The sequence below is a fragment of the Dryas octopetala genome, chromosome 1 (assembly GCF_963921425.1).
Source record: "Dryas octopetala chromosome 1, drDryOcto1.1, whole genome shotgun sequence".
Taxonomy (NCBI): Eukaryota; Viridiplantae; Streptophyta; class Magnoliopsida; order Rosales; family Rosaceae; genus Dryas; species Dryas octopetala.
The window spans coordinates 2,835,637-2,859,550 of NC_141366.1; the positions used below are offsets into that span (position 1 = coordinate 2,835,637).

Genomic DNA, 23,914 nt, shown 5'->3' on the forward strand with positions numbered 1-23,914 from the left:
GAGGTGTTTTTATTAAATAAATAAGCATTTCGAAAAAACAAATTTATTAATATTTATCATTTATCATTTATGAATTTTAAACTTAAGTCATATTTCCAAACAAAGTTATATTCGCAACCAAATAATTATTGGCCATGAAAAATATCTTAGAAACAAAATATTCACCTAAAAAATATTAACTGATATAATTTTTTTTCAATAAATAATAACTATATTTATTCTACAATGGCTGATGTTAATACTACCTAAGTTATCTAATGCACAAGCTTTTGAATAAACATGGTTGAGCACTCGATCTTCTTCAATTTTTAAAATTAGAGTAAATGTGATTTTATAAGTTTGAATTTTGTTTTCGTGTGATACTTCATTAATTTTTTACATATTATGTAATGTAACAAACAAAAAAAAGACATGTTTATGTAAGAGCATAAATTATATATATAGGTATTATTTTTATGCTAATTTTTGGCAATCGTTATTGCGTAGTGACAATAATTGTTACTATCTTATAATGATTATATTGTAAAAAACCAAAAAAAATATATATATATCGAGCGCTCGAGCTCATTAACATAGACTTAATATTTATATTTTATTAATATGATTTCAAAAAATAGATAATTACAAATAAGTCAATAAAGTATTTCAAAATTACAAAGAAGTCAATATCAAATTTCCTATTCCATTTTAGTCAATTATATAATTTTATAAATTACGTTTTGATCAATAATCCTACGGCTCCTAGCCTATTATTGGTTTTTCTTTGAGTTCGTTTTACCCTTTTGCCTCAGTCTATTGTTTTTATTTTAATGACATTGACTGTAATTTCTAGTATTTGTTATGTCTTATTTTATATAATGCATAATTTCATTTAATTCATTTTTAGTCAATGGTGACTATTTTAAGATTTATGAATGTTCATTGACCTATTTGTAATTTTGAAATGTTTTATACTTTTTTGTAAATAACCATTTCAAATTTTATCTTTTTCAGGTTGTTACCTCAGTCAAAAAAAAAAAAACCCTTCCTTTCTGATAAAAAAAAAGTAAATTTCAAAATTTTATTGAAAAAGTTGAACTCGATCCAAAACTTCCCCACATTAAAAATTGGATATGACAAAACTTCTATTCGTTTAAAACCAAAGCCCAATCGAGCTTCTGAAGCTATTCATCCGAGTGGCCCAACTCTTCCAAATTCTAACAACGGACATTATCCTTTAATGGGCTCATGACCCAATACCCAACTGTCAAGCCCTAAATATCAGACACCGCGTAAATATTACGCAGCGTAAAATTTACGCACCGCCTAAGCCCAAAGTCTCCTTATAACGGTAACCCACCAGAGCAACAGTAACACAATGCCTCACTCACTCTCTCTTCCATACGTAATGCCATTCCCTTTCCCATTCCTCAACGGCCCGGTGACCGAAATCGGCCACCGAGTACCGTGTTCTGGCGATCGGGACCTGCCTAGGGCTTGAAAATCGGAGAGGCAGTCGAGGAGTTAAAAACTCAATCCTCCTTCCACTTGTAGCGGAATTCATAGGTTTCAGACTTTCAGGTAATTAAATCTTCAATTACTTATTTGATTGCTTACTCGTGCGTACAATGTGCATTGAATTGTGAATGTGATTTTGAATTTACTTGTTCAATTTACTGTTATGTGTTCCATGAGGTTCATGTTCGCATATGGTTTTGGAATTGAAAGAATGAACAATTGATCGCAAGTCAGGAAAAGACCAAGGACATGGTGGTTTGGTGTGGCCATGCAGTAATTTTTATAATTTTTCTCCAGAGTTTTATAATTTTTTTTTTTTATTGCTGAGTACTTCAATTTGATAATAACTGAAACGTAAGGCAGTGAAGGTCTTGATTATTCTTGAAAGAAGCAGTTACAATTATTCCTAAATCCTAAGTCGTCGCTTTGATTGTGATGTAACCTTTTCAGGCTAGTTGTTATGTTTGGTCCACAACAGAGAAATCCAACACCAAAACTGCAAGATGTACTCTTAGGAAGTTCAATTTGTTTGTCTCATCTAGTTACCCAATTTTTTATGCTTAAATTGATAAACATGGACAATTGAAATAAATTTCTGGGACACTTTGTTTTTTTTCAAGGATTTTATACTTATTTGGATGCTGATTTGTTTGTAGGCCATTTATGAGTGACAAGATTTTGTAGGTATGCCTAAACGCTCTGTTGTCAGGTGGAAGATGTACTGCGGTTGACATGATGGTGCTGGTAATTGTCCATTTTCTTCTGTGAGGTTGCACTTACTATTTGTGTCTCAGATAAACATTTAATGTTATTCAGTTAGTATTTTCTTAGGCTGACTGTTCATATACCTCTTTTGCAGAAAGAGGCTCACTTCCTGCCAGTTTGTATCAGCCTTTCACCTACCTTTGCCGTGTCTGGTAACATGGCTTGGTACTTTCATGTTCATAGATACTTTGTATGCTTATGAGCACCAGAAGTAGAAAACACTAGTAGCTTGGTTGAACACTAGCTGGTATATTAAAGTACAATGTGCTCATGCATGTAATGATGGTTGTGGCCAAATTTTAGAGATTTTAAGTGTAATTAAAGGGACTAACCGGCTTCTACTTGTTGGTGCAAAACATTCAGAAGATGAGATGCGGCTAAACACCTTCAGTGGCCTGTTGTAGCAGACATCTCGTTCGAGATTACGATTGAGAAAGCTTTTGACTGCTTTTCCTGAAATTGAAGATGATGTATTGTTTGTTGACCATCTTGACCATGTTCTACTATCAGATTCTGTCTGTAATTGGGTAAATATTGATGTGATTATTCAGGTATACCTCTTCCTCCACCCTCCACCCTCCACCCACCTCTTCTTCTCAGCTTAGTTGTATGGCCTTGAGTGTTATTTGAGTCCTCTCTATGGAAGTGTGAGACACCTTGACTGTAGTTGCGGTTGGTGAAAGTGCAAATTGAGAATAATTGTGTCAGTGTAAGAGTATTTTTAACTCAATAAGAAAAAAGGAATTTCATTTTGCATTGATCTTGAACCCTGTTGATGAGTTGACATTTTATATTAATTTTATACTACAGATGCCAATTGCATGAGCAGGAGCTATTTTCTTTTGGTTTGTGTTGCAAACAGATTGGAAGTAGGATGCTGGAGGAATGCTTCCATGCTCATATATCATGGTTGACAGGCATCCATTTCGATTTTCGACCACCATCTCTCATATTGTAATGCAGCCCCAGTTCGAATCTTAAACCGTGGACCCCGCCGAACTCGAGTCTTAATCCCAACCCTGAGCCTTGGATTTGAGCCTGTCCCTAGCTTTAAAACTTGGACTATGACTCTATGAGCATCGGACCTTAGACCCGAGCTAAACCCCAAGCCTCAAGCTCCTAAGGTCGAACCCAAAGCCTAGGCCTTGAACTCGGAATAAAGGTACCACACCCACGATCCCCTTGAGATCGTACTTAATTTCAACTTCTATTCCCCTTTGCAACCAAACAATAAAAAACCATTTCATTCCTTTTGTTCCATTCCTATGTTAAATCCATTGTCATTCTCATTTCATTTCCGCAACTAAACACCACCATTTTCATCTGACGTCGGTTTATTTTTCTTAATAGTTAAGGTTAATTGTTCACATTAAAATGGCCTCTCTTGTTACTTTGTTAGTTGTTAGTTGTTACCCAAATAGAAGGTTCCCGTTAAAAAAAACAAATCAAAAGCCCACGGACACGCGCCACTTCACCGACTTGGAGGCTTAAAGGAAGATACGATGATTTATTTCAAACTGAAAGTGATGTTTGCACGCGCGAGTTTTTGGTTGGAAATTTAACGGAGCCGGGCCAAGAATTCGAATCCCACTAAAGTGAATTAGTGACAGTGAAGGCACGCTCTCGGACCCATTAAACAGAACCCGCGAAAAATCCAAGTCCCTTTGGAATTCTAAAGCAGAGGGGAACACTCAATCCCCAGAACCCAGCATATGGATCCAATAGAAGCAGCAAACGAACTCTTCTTCCGGGTCGGATTCTCCGGGCACAGTGGCCACCTCAGGCTCGAGCCCCTCTCCACCGTCGAGCGCTCCAACCCCGTCAAGTCACTCCCTGATTTCGTTCTGGTCAGTGTTCCTTCCTTCCACTTCGCAATTCCCTTGCAAATTTCTTGCGTTTCATCCATGCCTTTTCTTTGGCTGCTAGGGTTTGATTTTGCTTTTGGATTTCTCTTTTCTTTTTCTTATTTGCTTAATATGGCTACCATTATGTATGCATGTATTGGGTTTTAGTATAAGTGCATTTGAAAGCTGAGTTGTATTGTAGATAGTGCCAGAACGCTTAAATGCTTAAGTGGGCAAGCGACCAAAATTGATTTTGACAACTTGTTTCTGAAAACAGAAGAACGTTTTCAATTTGCTCACAAGACTGCCACTCATAATTCCAGTATTAATTAATATTATGCTTCTTCTTTTTTTGCGTATCAGCCACCTGCATTTCCTAGGGAAACGCCTGAATCAATAAAAGAGTATATTGAGGAGACGTATCTATTGCCAAGATTGGAATCTGAACAGTTTTCTCCAGAAAAGGTCGGTAGGCAGTGGGATTTTGACTGGTTTGACAAGGCAAAAGTACCCTTGGAGCCATCATTGCCACGCACTGTTGTGATTCCCACATGGGAATTACCATTTAGACGCCAGAAGAATGGATCAGTGGGAGGTCACTGGGAACCCAAATCTGTGCAGGTATGGGGTTCACTCAATGTTTGTGTTTACCTACACATTTTGATTAGCTTAGTATTGGGAAATTAAAATCACAATATCACAATGGGGTGATAATTTATTTATTGTTTCTAAATTTTATTGGAATCTAGTTCACCAAGAGTTTTTTTTTTTTTTTAGGCAGTATTTTAGTGTTACAATTGCTACCTTTGTGCTTCTAATTGTGGCCCAGTTTGCTTATTATATTGTTTTAGGTGGATGTATCAGAACTTACAGTAGAAGGTCATGAGTCTGGTTCATTGCCTCGCATGTCTGGATCAGCAAAGGATTTTGTATGGGGAAGCATCAACAACCGCCCTTTCCGTCCAGGTGGCTTGGATGATTCCCAATCTCTTGAAAGAATTCTTCCTAATGGTGCTTCCAATAGCGAATGGGTACACGAACTTCTGATTGGTGGCCCTGCTCAGGCTGTTCCTCCAAGCTTTAAGCAAGGATTGGACCTTGGGGATCTCAAGGTTTTAATTGTCATCTAGATTAAAAGTTATAAAATTAAATATTACAGAAATCATCATATTGATATATGAACTTCTTTGGAAGGCTTATCCATGCTCGTGGAATGTATATAAGGATCAAAGTTCACTCAGTAGCGCATTGGATGAAACGCTGGTCAGTTTTGCTTTTCTGTGTTGCTTCTTTTTTTTTTTTTTTGGGAAAAAAATATTCTAAACCTATTAAAATCTATTTCTCATGCGTTTCTTTTCTTGCATTTATGGGATTTAGTGGTTACTGAGTCATGAAGTGAATCATGATTTTAAAAACTCAGTGGTTCCTTTTATATATTTGCATGCACAGTTGGGTGGGGAAATGAATTTTGTAGATTATAGCTGTCTCATATCTTAAGTTGACAATTATTTTTGTTTTATTTTTATGTATTGGTAGCATTTGCAGAATGAGTTGTCTGTACACTTTGATGACTTGTTCAAGAAGGCTTGGGAAGAGGATGTCCTTGAAGGAGATGGTATGCATAATCTGAAAATTTGATACAATTCATGCGTAGTTTTGTTTATAGTTTTATGATTTTATGGGTTTATAGCTATAAATAAATTTACAGAACCTTGATGCTTTGGCTTATGGGCAGACATAGGAAGATTTAACATATCACTGCCTTTGAATGATCTCTGGTTGGCTTGGCTCTATTAGGTTGACAGGCTTACAGTTTGTTCTCAACTAAGATTGAAACTAAAATACCAAGTTAGCTGAGAAAATTCAAGTAGACAAAGTATATTTATGCAGAATTGTGACACATTCCAAGATCTTGTTTTGACACTGGACTTCAGCTTCCAATGGCTGTGGGGGTTAATGAACCGTGCTTCTGTGATAAGTCCTACAGTGCAAAGTTAGCTCAACCCACCCCCCTCCCCCCTCCTTCCCAACCATTCATCATCAAGAACATTTTTGGATCCTTACTGGGATTATGGTTCACGATGAATAAGAGTGATCTTCTTGGAAAAAATTATGCATAATAGGAATAAGAAGCATATGTTTTTAACTATTCAACAGAAACTTTGAAGTTTGGGCTGGGGCAAAATTCTGTGAGCATCTAACTCTTAATTCTGTTTTGATTTTTCTATTTTTCATTTGTATTCTTTTGGCTAATGTGGATGCCATCCACAAAGGTCAATTGTCAGGATCAGAGTCTGCTAAGTCAGAGGATGAAGCAAATGAGGTTGATGTTACCAGCAATCCTTGCGAGCCTGAATTATCTGTGTTGGATGAGATTTTGTCAATTGGGGCGGGAGAAAAGTCATTTAATGGAACTGGTGATGATGGTGAACAGCACCCAAAGGTGGTAATTATTTTTGAAGTAGCAGTTTACGGAAGCTTTCTCATAGTTGGACATATCACGTTTATTGCTTTGCAGTGAGCAAGGCTCACTGCTTTATCTTTTAACTAGTTCACCATTGGCAGGCCTGGGCTATTAGTGGAGGTACAGAACAGATTGCAGAGCATTTTCATGATCTTGTTCCTGACAAAGCGCTTGATTTTCCTTTTGAACTGGATAAATTCCAAAAGGAGGTATTGAGTTTATCCAAACTTTCCTCTATTATGTTCTTTTTAGTATATTGATTTTTTTTTCCTCTGGGTCCACCATTAATAGATTGATTACTATTACGTGAAAATGGCAAACTTTGATCTTTACCCAATGATTTGTTTAGAGGTATAAAATGCTGACATATATATTTTTGATATAAAATTATTAAGCATGATTTACCTTGTCTTGTGGGTCGGTTCATATTCTTTTAACTAATACCATTTAGTTTTAATGATGGAAAAATAATATGTTATAAGTTCAACAGTTGGTTTACACAATTGATCTAGATATCATGATAATGCAACATCTCATGTTGGAACTGTGATTAAAAATTTCAAGCCCCAGTAATTGTGAGATTCTGTTAAAAAGATTTTACAGCTAGAAGTCTTTTGTGTGTTGCAAATGATTTAGCTCCTTTCTTTTAATTTTTTTTTTTCCTTTCTCTGTCATAGTGTACAGACTATCTCTTCTTTTCAAGAGCGGCTCTGAAAATTCAGTTATTTCTGCCTAAATAACTTTTCCTTCTCTTGCGATGTGATATTTACAGGCTATTTATTATCTTGAAAAGGGGGACTCCGTCTTTGTGGCTGCTCACACATCAGCTGGAAAAACAGTTGTTGCAGAATATGCATTCGCTTTGGCATCAAAAGTACAACCTGAATCCTTGAACTGGTGACTATTTTTTCTTGTATATATCTGATTATTTGTTAATTCTGTCTCATATGTTAATGTTGTTCAGCACTGCACCAGAGCTGTGTATACTGCTCCTATCAAAACCATCAGCAATCAAAAATATAGGGATTTCTGTGGAAAATTCGATGTTGGACTTCTCACTGGTGATGTTAGCTTGAGGCCAGAGGCTTCTTGTCTCATTATGACCACTGAAATATTGAGGTCAATGCTTTATCGTGGTGCTGACATAATACGTGATATTGAATGGGTAAAGGGGCTCGTTTTCTGTGATTTTCTTTTGAACAGTAATTTCCGTCCTTTCTATGGATTAAGTTCCTCATTGTCTTTATTTCTTCCTTTTTTGTTTCATTTTCAGTAAATTACTGAAATATTTGTTACTCTTTCTGCATGTGTGAGGAGATAGGTTATCTTTGATGAGGTGCACTATGTCAATGATGTCGAAAGAGGTGTTGTTTGGGAAGAAGTTATTATTATGCTTCCGAGACACATCAATATTGTCCTCCTTTCTGCTACGGTATTTACTTTTTCCTTATATTATTTTCAATACCACTATGAAAGAAATATGCAAATATGAAGTTTGATTATATCTACCGAAGATATAGGGATTTTAATTTTTTTGATTAGTATAGTGTTGTCATTGAATAGGTAAATTTTAAATTAGGTATATTAGGAAAATAACTAATGAAGTTCTCAAAAATTATCATTTCTTACCAAATATTGGGATTAGATGATTTGTCCAAATAATCTGGGTGATGATACCAGATATAAGATTGGTATTTTCGTGCAAGAGGATGCTATTGCCACATAACCTGTATATTTCCATGCAAGTATGAAAGCACTGTCCATTATCTCTGCTGTTTTTTGACGGTATATTGGCTGGGCTGTGGAATTTGTAGGCTATTGTTTCTGAATGCTAGGGATGGAAGTACTACCTATTTTCGAAATTTGAAACTTTGGTAACAAGTGGAATAGCTTGTTTACCTTGCCATGGAGCCTGGTCCCTTGTCATGAAAATAATGGCATAACTGTTCTATTACTTATTATATTACTAGTTTTTAACTTTGAAGTTATCTTTTAAGCTAAACTCTCGGCTTGTGTAAAGATACTTATGCATTGGATATGTGGGCGGTTGGCCTTTGTTTTACCCAGCCCCTTTATTCTTTTTGCAGCAGCAGATGCATCACATGATGTGTTAATTGTCAATTTGTAGGTACCAAACAAAGTTGAGTTTGCTGACTGGATTGGACGGACAAAGCAAAAGCAAATCCGTGTTACTGGGTAAGCATGAATCTGTGAGGCCCTTCTGAGACAATTCAAATCATAAATTATCTGGTTTATTTTCATCATTGCTTATTTTTCATTTTTGTATGGATGTGGCAGCACGGGAGTTTGTAATGTTTCATTCTCAACTTATTCACATTCTTTTCATATTTGAGGGCATAAATATTTTTTTTTTATCAGAACTACAAAAAGACCAGTCCCGTTGGAGCACTGCTTATTTTACTCTGGAGAACTTTACAAGATATGTGAAAGTGAAAGCTTTATTCCCCAGGGGTTCAAAGCTGCGAAAGATGCATTCAAGAAAAAGAATATGGGTGGTGCCACTGGTGGTAGTGGATCACATGCTCCAGGTTCAGCTTCTCATGATGGGGCCGGATCTCAAAAACGTGAAAGTTCAAATTGGGGAAAACAGAAGAAGCAATCTGGTTCCCAAAATTCAGGGAATCCATCCAGAACTGGTGGAGCAAATCAAAACAACAGCAATGGCATGAACAGTTGGGGTCTAAGAAGATCAGATGCTTTTTCGTGGTTGTCGCTTATTAACAAGCTTTCAAAGAAATCACTATTACCTGTATGTTCAAATATAATTCCCTATGCTGCATGCCTTTCTTTTTGTTTTTGGCCAGATCCTACAGTACATGTTGCTTAAAATTCATTTGATTCTAGTCATTGTGAAAATAAGACTACAAGAACTTCTTAGGGTGAATTGTTTACTATTGCTTTATTTTTTCTTAAATAAAATAAAATGAAAAGGGAAAAACAACTAAAAACCAGGTTGTTCCGCTGAAATAGAGAAATAAATTAAAATTGAAAAAGGAAAGCACCACCAAATATGTTTTCTGCATCATTTTCATATTTAACATAAGTAACTTTGTTTCCCTCCATATTCACTTCTAGTATCTACCAAACTGTTGTTAAAGTCTATGCAAATATTGGAATTTGTGTTCATACTAAGGAACCAGAGAGTTATTGTGTAATCTTAATGCATGTGTTAGTATTACACTCTCTTCTAATAATTCTGTACTCTTGCTCTCAATGCCTTGACTTGTCTACCTAGGTGGTTATATTTTGTTTCTCAAAGAATCGCTGTGATAAATCAGTTTATAGTATGTATGGGACTGACCTCACAAGTAGTTCTGAGAAAAGTGAGATTCGTGTTTTCTGTGACAAAGCATTTTCGCGGCTGAAGGGATCAGACAGGAATTTACCACAGGTTCAGTTGCATACCAATTATTTCTTTTTGATTAATAAAATAACCTTGGGCCTCAGACATAATATGAATTGATTTACAGGTTGTCAGAGTTCAGAACCTTCTTCATAGAGGGATTGGTGTCCATCATGCTGGACTGCTTCCAATTGTTAAGGAAGTTGTTGAAATGCTTTTTTGTCGTGGTGTGATCAAGGTAAATTTATGTTACTTCTGGATCATATCTGTTTCATGACATTCTTTTTTTTTTTTTGTCAAAATGATTCGCCAGTTACCGTTGATAATCTCTAGAGGTTTTGTGATATTTAGAGGTTAAAAGAAATATTGCAAATAGTTCTTTTTTTTGTATGTGTTTTAATAGCCATTAGAGTTGAAGTTTCACTATTGTTATTTTCTCATGTATTGAGTTGCTATGGTCATTTTGGATCTATAATGTTTTAATGCTTCTCTCTTTTATTGTTGTAGGTTTTGTTTTCAACAGAGACATTTGCAATGGGGGTTAATGCACCAGCTAGAACGGTGAGTTGTGTTGGGCAATTTTTGCCAAAATTGGAAGTAGAATTTCTGCTACAATATCAAGAATTTTGTTGACCAAACAAAAAAAAATTCAAGAATTTTGGTGGTTTATTTTATCCCTTACCAATTTTATAGTTTAAATTGGTATTGATTGAAGCATTTATTTCTGTAGTTTGAGGCTAGTCCAGTAAATGCTTTTATTTGACTTCTTATAACATGGTCAGTAGAGCTTCTGTAATCTACAACGAGAAAGGACATGGTCTATGACTCCTAGATATATTATAATTTGCCGCAAAGCTACTTCATGTCCTGTACTAGTTGTGGTTTTTTTGTATTGATTAATATTTAATATCAGGAAATATGGATATTGGAAATTCAATTATGACAAAATTTTTGCTTTTCCGCTAAATAATGTATCTTACAAAATGACAGATGGGTTAGTGACAACTGACAAGGCATCTTCTACCTATTTGTATTTGCTATGCTTTAGTCGCAGATATGATGTTTTTATTATCTAAAAATTCTAACTTGCATTAAAATTTTTTGCAGGTTGTTTTTGATACGTTAAGGAAATTTGATGGCAAGGAATTTAGACAATTACTGCCAGGAGAGTACACTCAAATGGCAGGCCGTGCAGGCAGAAGAGGACTAGATAAAATTGGTACAGTTATTGTAATGTGCCGTGATGAAATCCTAGATGAGAGGGATTTGAAGCATGTCATAGTTGGAAGTGCAACCAGGCTTGAATCTCAGTTTCGGCTTACCTATATTATGATCCTGCATCTCCTTCGTGTTGAGGAACTGAAGGTACCTAGTTATTTCATATCAACTCCATTCATAGAAGTAGGGGAAAGGGAAAAGGATTGCAGATAATATTTTTCAAAAATTGAAGTCCCTCTTCAAATTGTAGGAGCTAAATGTAAATCATACAGCTTTGTACATGTAGCTTTAGATAAATACACAAATACTCTTCATCCATAACTTCTGTAGCTTTATGGGAGCGGAAAAAATATATGTTTTTTATAAACAGATTGGTACTATATTTTCAGCCAAATCAGTAAACTTTCCTTAACCTAATACTGAAAATACATCCATTTGGGGGTAGATTAATATTTAATTGAGGCTCACAAGTAGGGAAAAAGTACCCCTCAGAGGTTGCTCAGGCTGCATATACTGGCCATCTTGGGTCCATTGCAGTGAAGGGATGTCCTCTGCATTTTAACCCCGTTCTCTCAGTATTCTATCAACAAAGGCTGATTTTCAGTTAAATTATATTGATTTTTTTTTTCTTTTTATTAGTTCTGTGTTTATGAAGAGTGCAAGCCTTCTTTTCCTATCATAAGTACAAGTTAAAGTTTTATCTCTGCAGTTTTAACGAGTGCATTTTTCTAAAATTGGTTGGGATCATCAATGCAGGTGGAGGACATGCTGAAAAGAAGTTTTGCTGAGTTCCATGCTCAGAAGAAACTACCAGAACAACAGCAACTTCTGATGCGAAAGCTTGCTCATCCTACAAAAGCTATTGAGTAGGTCCATGGCAGAGTTTTGATTATTACTTATCTGTTTTGTAATGTAATGTATAATCTTTACATGGGCTTCCACACAGGTCCTTTGTATGTCAGGATATATGTTATTTCTTAGGTGATATTTTATGCTTGCTTAATTCAACTCATTGGTAACCTATTAAATGTGGTTGTATTACTTTGTCCGGCATGCAAGCTTTAAAAGTTTACAAGACTGCTAATCGAGTGATGTTTACAGATGGTTGTGTTTGGAATCATGATGATTTTGGCTTATATATCATTATCTCATTGTGAGGGTATTTTCCACTCTGAGTTAGCATATTGATCTAATAATACAAGTTTCACTTGTAGCATTCGTGAACTTGTAATAGCATATTCGCGTTTGCCAGTGATATAAAAATTGATTTTTTTTTTTTTCCCAACAATTGCCTATGGGTTGTCCTTGTTTACCAGTTAGTTGGGTGGATGCATCTCTATGATAATAATTAATTGTCAAAGCTTCATCTAAGACACTTGAGCAAATAGAAGGTTATTAGTTGTTAGATGCTGCAGTTTTTTTTTTTTTTTTGGTGTTACATTTTGTCTTTCGTCATATATGAATGATTCATGAAGCTTGGCTGTTTACATGTAGATGTATAAAAGGTGAACCTGCTATTGAGGAGTATTATGACATGTACACAGAAGCTGAGAAGCATAGCAAGGATATATTGGAGGCAGTTATGCAGTCCCCTGATGCTCAAAAATTTCTTACACCTGGGAGAGTGGTAGTCATGAAATCACAATCAGTGAGTCCCTTACATACTTTACAATTTCATTCCAATTATAACCTAAATTGTTTATTTTGCTTTCTTTTTCCTCCCTCGGGATTGAATTGCAGTATTACTCTGTTGGATTTTGTTATTGTGCTGCAAGCCTGCACTAACAATATGTGATTAGATATGATCATTTTCCAGCATGGATTTTGTTGATTAATTTTCTTTACGTGATATGTAAAGATACATGTAAGCTACTGGCATCTGATATGTGGACTACCTATCAAAAAATAAAATAAAAAATGAGTTCTGTCATCTGATGTTGCGTTGGTTGGAAAAGTGTTAAAAGGAATGAGATATTGTGATTTGAATAGATTTAGACTTGGTTATTTTTCAAGTGATTATTTCCCCATGGTCAAATGACCCAATCTATTTCCCTTAAAACTTGGCCAGAGCTGGAGTCTTCACTGACAACTTCCATGCAAAAGTTGGGAGATATGATCCTAGAATGAACTGACAGTATATGGAATTTGAGTTTTCTATAGCTTGAGCCTAATGAAAATATTGGTAACCAATTTTAATAAAATAAGTTTTCAGAACTTATCAATTGTACTTTGAAATGATTGATAGCAGCAAAAGCAAGTTATAAAAACTTCTAGGTTCAATTGGGATAGTACCCTGTGCCATATCACTCTCACTTCCTCTGCCCTTGAAACTGAAATTTAAGGGAGTGGTTTTTTCCATGATTATATGGTGGATCGGTGCTGGATTGGCAGTTTCTAGTCCTCACATTTAGCATGATTGTTGTTAGCTTAAACCATCTGCATCTATTGTGGTGTCTCTCATACTGAACTGTTCCAAGTAAAATTCTTCTGTATTGTCATTGAGGTTTTTATTTGGTACTATTTTTTTTTGTTCTTTTTTTTTATAAGATTTATCTGGTTCTTTGTTAGATTAGTTATGGGTGTGCTAAACCTGCATAATGCCTTACTAACAGGCCCAGGACCACTTGCTTGGAGTCATTCTGAAAGCACCTTCTACTAATAATAAACAATACATTGTTTTAGTGCTGAAACCTGAACTACCGTCTACAATGCAAGCTCCCCTTGCTAGTGGTAACTTACAAGATGGCAAAAACACCAATTTTCCACAAGGTTATTTCATGGCACCGAAGTCCAAACGTGGCGATGACGAGTTCTATTGTTCTACTACAACTTCTCGCAAAGGATCCGGTGTCATCAAGATAAAATTACCACACCAAGGTTCTGCTGCTGGGGTGAGCTACGAGGTTAGAGGAGTAGATAACAAAGATTTCTTATGCATATGCAATTGTAAAATAAAGATTGACCAAGTTCGGCTTCTTGAGGATGGTAGCAGTGCTGCTTACTCCAAGACAGTTCAACAGTTACTGGAAACAAAATCCGATGGAAATAAATACCCACCAGCCTTAGATCCTTTGAACGGTATATCTATTTGTCAATCAAAATAACATATAATGTTTGCTAAAGTTACTCCTGTTGTATTATTATGAATATATAATAATATTCATCGTAGATAAATTTGCACTTGAATACAACTATATAGAGTTACGATGCATCCCTTTGTACGATCTTTTATACAGTAGGGAAATCATAATTCCCAACTATCCACTCATTGATTCGATATCCCGTTTCGCATTTACTTTCTCTTATCTGTGATTATTTCTGTTAGGTTCATGAATACTGGGTTTGAGAAAGCCTACTAATGTAATTGCTTCTGCCAGTACACTACTTGTTAAAATGTGCAGAAGACTTGGATAAATTCCAAATTTTAATAGTTTCACTCACTCTTTAAGCTGATTCTCTTTGTGGTGATTCTCGTTCAGATCTGAAGTTGAGAGACATGAATCTTGTGGAATCATACTACAAGTGGACTAACTTGTTGCAAAATATGGCAAAGAATAAGTGCCATGGGTGTATAAAGTTGGAGGAGAACATTAAGTTAGCAAAAGAGATAAAGAGACACAGTGAGGAGGTTGATGCTCTTAAGTTTCAAATGTCAGATGAAGCACTTCAACAAATGCCAGATTTTCAAGGCCGGGTACATTTCCATGATATGAATCTTTCTTTCTTATATGCTTTGGTTGGTATAAATTGTCTCAACACTTACGTGTCCCTCTTGGTATTTTGATTGTGTATTTCCAGATAGATGTTCTAAAGGAAATTGGATGTATAGATGCTGACCTTGTAGTTCAAATAAAAGGCCGTGTTGCATGTGAGATGAACTCTGGGGAGGAGTTGATGTGCACAGAGTGTTTGTTTGATGACCAACTGGATGACCTGGAACCAGAAGAAGCGGTGGCATTAATGTCTGCCTTTGTGTTTCAGCAGAAGAATACTTCTGAACCTTCTCTTACTCCAAAACTGTCTCAGGCCAAACAGAGGTGATTCTCCCCCATCTTCCACATACAAATCTTTCTCCTGTGCCTGAAGAATTCTATGCTTAAATATCTCTTTTAATACAAAATATATGCATAGGTTTAGGTAGTATTACTCTATGCTTGCATTTAGAGGCTACAATCAACCACTAGGTATGGCCATCATATCATGTTAACATTTCAAACTCTTTGTGAACCTAGAATTTTCAGTTCCCGGTGTCTTATGAAGTTCTGGGCTTGGGTACCTGCATGCATACATATAAATAATTGTTATTGTTATTGTAATTGTGTGTTTTATATTATCCTCATCTCTTAGCTTAATTTTGAACTCGGACAAAGTTTAAAAAAATATATATATTTGATTTCCTAGCCAGAATATTGGATATTTTTTCGTTTCAGATTGTACAATACAGCAATAAAACTAGGCGAGCTTCAAGCCCGCTTCAAACTTCAGATAAATCCTGAGGAGTACGCCGAAGAGAATCTCAAATTTGGTCTTGTTGAAGTCGTTTATGAATGGGCAAAGGTTTGATATTGGAATTTCATCTATTATTCCCGTGACTTGTTGTCAGAGCAGTTCATCTCACATGTCATTATTATCGCAGGGCACCCCGTTTGCAGATATTTGTGAACTTACAGATGTTCCTGAAGGCATGATAGTGCGGACCATTGTCAGACTTGATGAGACGTGCCGCGAATTCAAAAATGCTGCATCTATTATGGGCAATTCTGCTCTCTACAAGAAAATGGAAACAGCTTCAAATGCAATAAAGCGTGACATTGTATTCGCAGCTAGCTTATATGTCACTGGAGTGTAACTACCTCATAAGTTGAAGCTACACCTCTCCAATTCGTCCTTGTAAGTAAAAGGGAGGATCTGGATAAGCATACATAACCTTTTTGTTGTACATTAATTGATGTCCTGTTCCATATGCTGAATTTCATGAAGTTCTCAATGTTTGGTCTCGTATGGTTTGTGTATTGTACCCTAATTCATTTGTTTTGTCATTGTGCAAATTTAGTTCTTTTTTTTTTAAGTCTCAGATGTCAACCAGCTGACAAACTTGCGAAAAAATCCAAAAGAAAATGTTGTGTTCAATTGTGAAACATCTATCTATCTCAATGTGTAATTATCCCCCCCTCCCCCCTCTCTCTCTCTCTCTCTCTCTCTCTCTCTCTCTCTCTCTCTCTCTGTTAGTCTCCGTTTTTTTTTTTTTGGTATTTTAAGCCCTTACAGGGATTGCCTTAAAAATAAAAACAAAACAAGAGAACAACTACTTGCATTCATGGGAATAATTTACTCTGGCTCTTCATAGAGTTTGCTCAGAAATTTAAAATTACATATTTGACTTCCTCTGGTGGATAGAATCAGCATACAAAGTTACATAACACAGTTAACCCTCTTCAATCCAAGGCATACCAATGATTGAAGAGCTGCATTCATTTAAAGGAATGAAGATCCACACTCCATCCTAATTGTCACTTCTGCTTGGCTTTCCCGAAGCAAGCGGTAGCTGCAACAAAAGCAGATACAAAATTAATTGAAGTTGGACCAATTCAGATATCAGAAAGTGATGAGCATGAATGGAAATTAAACAAGAGCAGTGATTGGTTGATTTACTGTATCAGCTGGCTCTGGAATCCAGTCATTGGTTGCTGGGTTACACTGGGAAGAGGCATGGAAGTCAGTGATGGAGTCAGGTGCTAGATTGTAACCTTTGTCACTTGTGTCGTTTACTTTGATAAACCCTGTTCCTGTGGTGTGGTGTTGATTGTCAATGCAGTTTAGATCCTTGTAGTAGTCTGTCTCCACAAATTCCTCACCCACCTCACTTCCATTCACAACCATTTTCTGCAAAAAATAAAATAAAATTAAAAAGTGTAATTGAAGCAAGAGTTTTAACTAACAAAATCAAATATATTCTTAAAACCGCCCTTCAAACGCAAAGCGTTTGTAGTCCAACGGTTAGGATAATTGCCTTCCAAGCAATAGACCCGGGTTCGACTCCCGGCAGACGCAACCCATACCTATTTTTTGCCTTTTCAAAGAATATCTTAAAATCTGTTTTTTTTTTTTTCGGCACTAAGGAATATCTTAAAATCTAATTGAAGTGTTTGATGAATCTTTTGCCAGAAAAAAAAAAAAACACAAACGAAAACCAACCTGAGAATCATTTTCGAGACGTTGGAACTCTTCAAGTTCAGGAATGGAGTGTTGGTTATTATGATTAGAATTAGAGAGAAGATCCACATACTGAGTTGAATATTCACTGCGTTGAGGCTTAGAGTGACGCTTAGGAGTCACTCCATCGAAGTAGTCTCTTGTCTTTGACTCTATCTCTGCCTCTTCTTCACTCGACACATGAATGTCACTCCTGTTAGGCCTCCTCCCACAACACTCCATTTTTCTTTCTGTGATTCTTTATATTTTCTTTTGGGCTCTCACTCTTTCTTTGTTTCTTTTCCTACAAAAAAAATTTCTTTCTTAAGCTGGGTTTTATATGAAAGAGAGGGTTTTCAATGGCAGAGTCAGATATTTTTGCTTGCATTATTATCTCAGATGGCTTTGATTTGGTGGAAATTTGGGACCCAAAAATATCCAACTCTTGGAAGAGAATAATATCTCAGTGATCTTATCCAGTCTGCTTAGATGGCATTGTTAGGTGGCAAATTCAATCGTTGGGGCTTTTCTCTTCAGCTCTAGAATTTGAGGTCTCATCATCTTTAATTTTAGACCAGTGTTTGCCTCACCTGTTGTACCTGTTCATCATCACACACGTATACAACATCATTTTATAAGTCCATGATGTTTTTGGGCTTCAGAGATCCCAAATCTTAAAATTTTGAGTTAGCAATATGACTGAAATTAGTTTGGGCCTGGTCCTAGGGCTCTATATGCACCCAAAAATTTGCCCAGGACACCCAACACGCAAACTTACAAAGTACAAACCCAGATGGGCGCTCTAAGCAAATCTTGGGGTGCATATAGAACTGCACCCTTTCATTGACTGCCTAGTTCTCCAAAGACAAGCATAGTGCCTTTAGGCAGAAGTCAGAACCGTCCCTGTCTAGTTCTTTTTAGTTGTGGCCTGTGGGGGTCTCTCCCCAATGGCCATATATGGGACCAAATAATAGCTAGTTATTGCAGTGCAGATTGGACTCTTGTCTTCTGTCAAGGTATAATGCTCCAAAATTTTCATGAAATGACCAATTTTTACATAGGCTAAATCATTTTAACCTAAGACAGAAGTCATAATTTTGAAAGACCAAAATACAACAAAAGTTCAAAAATTAGAGATCAGAATCGATGTCATCGACCATATAAATTTTATATGAGTTGCTTCTTATCAGAAAGAACAAGAAATATGTGCAAAACATGCACAAATGCAGTGTGAACTGTTGGCTCTGTAAAATAAAATTGTGACAATAAATGTGATATAATTGTAGAAATATTCTTTATTACTTCATGTACTCTGCTTTATAAGTGCAAAAAACATCATAAAATATTCAGAGCCCCAATGTGGCTAACCACAGTTGAATATATACAACCCTCCAAACACTCATGCCAAAATGTGGGAGATTTTGATGAATGAATGATAGCGATTGCCACTAAAATTGTCTCTAAAATTATGTTTTTGTATAGTGATTCTTGCCTAACTTTTTTGAATTTGTTGCATTAGTCGGTAACCATCAAAAAGAGAAGAACTTGTAGAACCATCATACCACATCATTATTATGAGGAGGACTGTGTCAAGATTTTGACATTCATTTCCTTGAGTTTTAAAAAAAAAAAATTATAGATAAATAAGATTCATGTTTTTGTTGATAAATCTAAGAACATAGGAATGATTTGAATCGCTGATTATTTTTCATGAAATAGAAAAATATAGATATTGTCATGGGCAAATTCAACCATTAATCAAAACAAACCACGTAATATTAGAATGATATTTTGATTTAGTATAAGATCTTATTCCAGTACTAATTAACGTCTCAACTCTAGTCAAGTATTCGCTCGACTAGAATTGAGATCTGTCTCCAATGGTTGGGCCACCATTACTCACAAGGAGCATAAACACATATAACATCAAATAGTTTTGTGTACAATTTGTACATAATTATATATGCAATAATTATGATCACCTGCTAAGTTATTGGTTGTCCACTTGTCCTGTCCCATCTTGCCTCAAATAAATATTGGAGGCTGTTTAGGGGTCATACCCATGAGGGCCATGAGGGCTTAATGAGCTTGACGCGTGATGAGTTTGTGGCAAATTTGTCCACAAGTTTAAGCTATATATGTGCGGGCTCGAAGCTATATATAGAGTGCATTTATCCTCCATTTACACTCAAATTTCAAGTTTGAAATGCATGCAAGTATACCTAACTATCTTGTGATTTAATAATATTGAAATGTTAGAGATCTTATTTAGTTTGATCGTGATGTTTAAAAAAAAAAAAGAAGACATGGAAATGTTATACATCATGATAGTTTGATCGTTTAATTTTCATTCAGTGTTCATAATTAATTAAATCTTTATATATAGAAAGATCATAGATGGATGATTCATATATGGATCGTTATAGTTTTTTTAATAAATTAACGTATTTAATGAAAACATTTTATTTAATTCATACGCTCTTTTTAGTTTTAATAAATGCACGGCATAGTACCCCAAGAAATCTTTGTCTCGAATACTTCCAAGAGAAAAACAACAAATTAGAACACAGCTCATATGCAAGCACCTTGCTCTTATCTTATTGAATTGATGTTGCCACATATTGGTGGGAATTAACGAACCTATGCCCAAAATAAAGCATTGAAATACATAGAGAAAAAAGCAAAAGACAGACACGCGATCACACAGAGATATTCAGGTGATGATACTTCCAAATCAAGAGAAAGACACTTGCGTCAACTAGCTATGAAAATAAATATGTACAGCCGAAAACCTTCTATAAAGATGGTAGATTTCTTTTTTCCTTTTTTAAAGAGAAGAATTGCGTATATTGTTCAGTTTCTTTACATGTACTAATAATCGGAACTCTATATTTTCTTAACGAAATATTTTGTAAAACATGATGAGTAGAATCATGGACAATTTTTTGATAAATGCATAAATCGATCATATATCATAATGACAAATAAATAGTTAAACGATTTTTGATTTAATAAGGAAATTACAATTTTTAAAAAAAATTAAGAATTTATAAACGGGAGCTGCTATTTGCACACCCCTAACAACCTAATTTGTGAAATTACTTAATTGACACAAAGAGAAAAGACCAAAAAGGACAACCTTTATTATTTGAAAAAAAAAAAACTCTCCTTACACACCCATCCCAACACTCTTACACACCTCACCCAACACTCTTAAACCTCAGCCAAAATACTCTCATTGCACACCCCCTCCTCTCATAACCTCTTCTCTTCATTTTTCCTCCATTAAACCCTAAGTTTTCATTTTTCCTCATTGAAAGTGTTTACCCATTTTGCCAAATAAGTCTTCATTTTCATGAATGGAGCCTTCACTCGTCCCGTATTCGCCTTCCGACGAGGTATGATCGTAATTTTTTGAGTTTTTTTTCGTCTTTTTCATTTCCTGTTCGCGGTTCATTCGGCGAACCAGTACCGAACGTTTCTGCATTGTTCGACAGATGACTACCGAACATAACTAACATATTCGGTGGTTAGCTGCCGAATGAAAATTACAAAAAAATTTTAAAAAATCCATTCGGTGACTGTTTGCCGAATGAACTTATAAATTTCGACAGACACATGCCGAACATTGTACATATATTCGGAAGACATCTGTCGAATGAAGTATTTTGTTTACAAAAATCGATATTGTTCGGTAGTCAACTGTCGAACTAAGGTTATTGGTTCGGTAGATTACTACCGAACAATATGATTTCGTTCGGTAAGCTTCTACCGAACAGATTCATTAAGTTCGGTAACCTTATACCGAACGTACTGTTTTGACATTATTTTCATGTTTTATGTGTAGGATGATGAACCGACTGAGCAATATGGTGGTGCTTCTACTCGAAACAGCAAGGTTGAGGACTACATTGGGGCCGAGGTCGAGGTCGAGGTCGAGGCCAAGGTTTTGACCGAATACTCACGTGACTATAGTAATGAATTCACAACAAACGAGGTATGAATTTGTTATTTGGGAAATATATGTTGCAAATGTAGTTGAAATGTGAATAATGTAAATTTCATATGTGTAGATATTTCATTCGAGGGATGCATTGGTTAGCTGGGCACGTGCACAAGGAAGAACGAACAACATAGTCATTGTCATAATGAGGTCTAATACAGCAGGGGTGGGGAAGAAGAAAGCTAGAGTGTTCCTTGGTTGCGAACGAAGTGGTCACCATAGGCCATCCAAGTATGATGCTGATAGTTGTATAGTAAAACGTCCTAAGGATGGTAGGGACTCTACTACAAAAAGATGTGGATGCCCCTTCTCATTAAAGGGTGTGCAAACTGGTAATGAGGATGAATGGATGCTAAGTGTGGTATGTGGAGTGCATAACCATAGAGCTTTAGTTACTGGTGAAGGACACTCATTTGTGGGGAGATTATCTGAAACAGAGAGTTCTTTATTGGTGGATATGTCTAAGAGTTTAGTGAAACCGAAGCAGATTCTGACCATCTTGAAGGAAAGGGATTATTCGAATACAACAACAATCAAAACAATATACAATGTCAGACACCGCAATAGGGTGAAAGAGAAGGCTGGAAAAACTGAAATGCAGTGTTTGCTAAGTAAGTTATCTGAACACAAATACTTTGAGTGGCATAGATGTTCTGGTGGTGATGATATTGTGACTGATTTGTTTTGGAGCCACCCTGGTTGTGTTGATCTCTTACGTGCATTTCCACATGTATTGATCATGGATTGCACGTATAAGACTAATAGGTACCGTCTGCCACTCTTTGAGATTGTTGGGGTCACATCCACAGACATGACTTTCTCAGTTGCATTTGCTTACATTAGTTATGAGAAGGAAGACAATTACATTTGGGCTTTGACTAGATTGAGGTCGTTACTCAGCGATGATTGTCTTCCTGGTGTGATTGTCACAGACCGAGATCTAGCACTCATGAATGCAATCTCTGCAGTTTTTCCTACTGCTAGACATTTATTGTGTAGGTGGCACATTAGCAAAAATGTGATGGCAAATTGCAAGAAAAAGTTTGGAACCAAGGATGATTGGGATAAGTTTTATAGTTCATAGTATTCCTTGGTAAATTCAACGTCAGAAGATGTGTATTTAAGAGACTTACAGCAGATTGAATCTAAGTTCGGTTGGGTTCCTGGAGTTATTGACTATTTGAAGGACACTTGGTTGATACCTTTCAAGGAGAAGTTTGTGGCTGTATGGACAGACACATGTATGCATTTTGGTAATACAACTTCCAATAGGTAAACACTTTCACATATTTGGCATTACTTGTTAATTATTATATTGTGTTGTATATAAACTAACTTGACTCTATTAATAGGGCGAAAAGTGCACACGCGAAGCTAAAAAGGGAACTTGGCTCTAGCCAGCTTCCCTTTGATACCTCTTGGGCACATATACACTCATTGTTAGTATTGCAGCATACACACATCAAGGCATCATTTGAGAAGAGTCGAACGTTTGTCCAAGTCAAAATGAGACAGCCGGAATTGAAAGATTTGATTGGTTATGTATCTATGGCGGCATTGACTATAATTGCTTGTGAGATTGGCCGGTAATTTGGATACTAACTCAACTATAATTACTACCATGAACACTTCATTAATGTGATGCTTACTGACTAATATAATTCTTTTCTTTTTGTAGGGCCGATTCAAATCCGACTGGAACATTACCGTGTGATTGCACGATTCGCCATACACATTGTTTGCCATGTGCACATGAGATTTTGTCGTATAGGCGACGTAAGATGCGTATTCCACTTGATTCAGTGCATCCCCGTTGGAGAAAGTTGGATATGCTTCACGAACCACAAGTGATAGTGTCAAATCCACCGGTTCAGTCAACACTTGATAGACTAGCAATATGGATGGAAGGACAGAATGAGGACACTAAGAGGATGATGAGTTTGAAAATAGAAGAGCTTATGAATCCAGAGATAACGGTGCTAAAAGAACCGTGTGCGAAGGTAAAGACTAAAGGGCGCCCTAGTAAAGCCGAAAATTCTACTCGCCGTTTGCCATTTGCCTTCGAGTATGCACTTTCGGGTCAAGGTAGCCACTCACCATCACCTACAATATGTACAGTTGGCACCAATTCACCAAAGAAGATGCCAAAGGCAAGAGTATCAAAATTGAAGGTATATAATTCATTTGGATGATCTTACTTTATTTTACTAATACTCATTGCATAATCGGATTTATTTATATTTTTCTACAGGCATATAAGACATCACTCACGCCATCTGTTCCGACCCACCGGTATACACAGCAATTCAAAGTTAGCATTAGGCCATTCATTACCGGTGCCACTGATGTGAAATCCGACGGTCATTGTGGGTATAGAGTCGTAGCTTTGGCATTGGGGTTGGGTGAAGATGCGTGGCGGAAAGTGCGTATAGATTTATTCCACTTGTTACGGTCATTGTCCATCCTATATGAGTCCATATTTGGTCGATCTCGAGTTGCTGAGCTAAAGCATTCGATTGAGTATTTTGAATAACCTCTTATTGCACCAAAGGATTATTGGATGGACA

The 23,914-nt window shown here is 36.2% G+C and overlaps 3 protein-coding genes and 1 non-coding gene across 10 annotated transcripts; 3 read left to right on the plus strand and 1 right to left on the minus strand.

The window, feature by feature from the left end:
• Positions 1-1,367: 1,367 nt before the first annotated feature.
• On the plus strand, positions 1,368-16,153 carry LOC147296429 (RNA helicase, ATP-dependent, SK12/DOB1 protein). 7 transcript variants are annotated; one of them, XM_086246447.1, is made up of 26 exons: positions 1,368-1,560; positions 2,154-2,266; positions 2,357-2,427; positions 2,626-4,109; positions 4,470-4,727; positions 4,958-5,218; positions 5,301-5,369; positions 5,643-5,721; positions 6,380-6,549; positions 6,672-6,779; positions 7,343-7,444; positions 7,535-7,735; positions 7,892-8,002; positions 8,699-8,766; positions 8,950-9,340; positions 9,827-9,982; positions 10,062-10,172; positions 10,442-10,495; positions 11,042-11,299; positions 11,909-12,018; positions 12,647-12,800; positions 13,765-14,230; positions 14,632-14,846; positions 14,951-15,189; positions 15,583-15,709; positions 15,789-16,153. In XM_086246447.1, the coding sequence occupies exons 4-26, from the start codon at positions 3,975-3,977 to the stop codon at positions 15,999-16,001; spliced, it is 4,056 nt and encodes a 1,351-aa protein (XP_086102573.1). In that variant the 5' UTR covers positions 1,368-1,560; positions 2,154-2,266; positions 2,357-2,427; positions 2,626-3,974; the 3' UTR covers positions 16,002-16,153. The 7 variants fall into 7 exon arrangements, with proteins under 7 accessions (XP_086102573.1, XP_086102578.1, XP_086102557.1 ...); XM_086246452.1 differs by having other exon boundaries at positions 2,357-2,414; XM_086246431.1 differs by having other exon boundaries at positions 2,154-2,241.
• A 282-nt stretch (positions 16,154-16,435) lies between these two features.
• On the minus strand, positions 16,436-17,702 carry LOC147296430 (uncharacterized). The gene is made up of 3 exons (XM_086255482.1): positions 17,348-17,702; positions 16,805-17,035; positions 16,436-16,697 (listed from the first exon to the last, which is right to left on the minus strand). The coding sequence occupies exons 1-3, from the start codon at positions 17,585-17,587 to the stop codon at positions 16,656-16,658; spliced, it is 513 nt and encodes a 170-aa protein (XP_086111608.1). The 5' UTR covers positions 17,588-17,702; the 3' UTR covers positions 16,436-16,655.
• TRNAG-UCC (transfer RNA glycine (anticodon UCC)) lies at positions 17,132-17,203 on the plus strand. Its single transcript has one exon. It is a non-coding gene; the product is annotated as a tRNA-Gly (tRNA).
• Positions 17,703-21,492: 3,790 nt separating the features above from the next.
• On the plus strand, positions 21,493-22,431 carry LOC147296432 (protein FAR1-RELATED SEQUENCE 5-like). The gene has a single exon (XM_086229142.1). It carries the CDS (start codon positions 21,493-21,495, stop codon positions 22,429-22,431), a length of 939 nt encoding a protein of 312 aa, XP_086085268.1.
• The last annotated feature ends 1,483 nt before the right edge of the window (positions 22,432-23,914 follow it).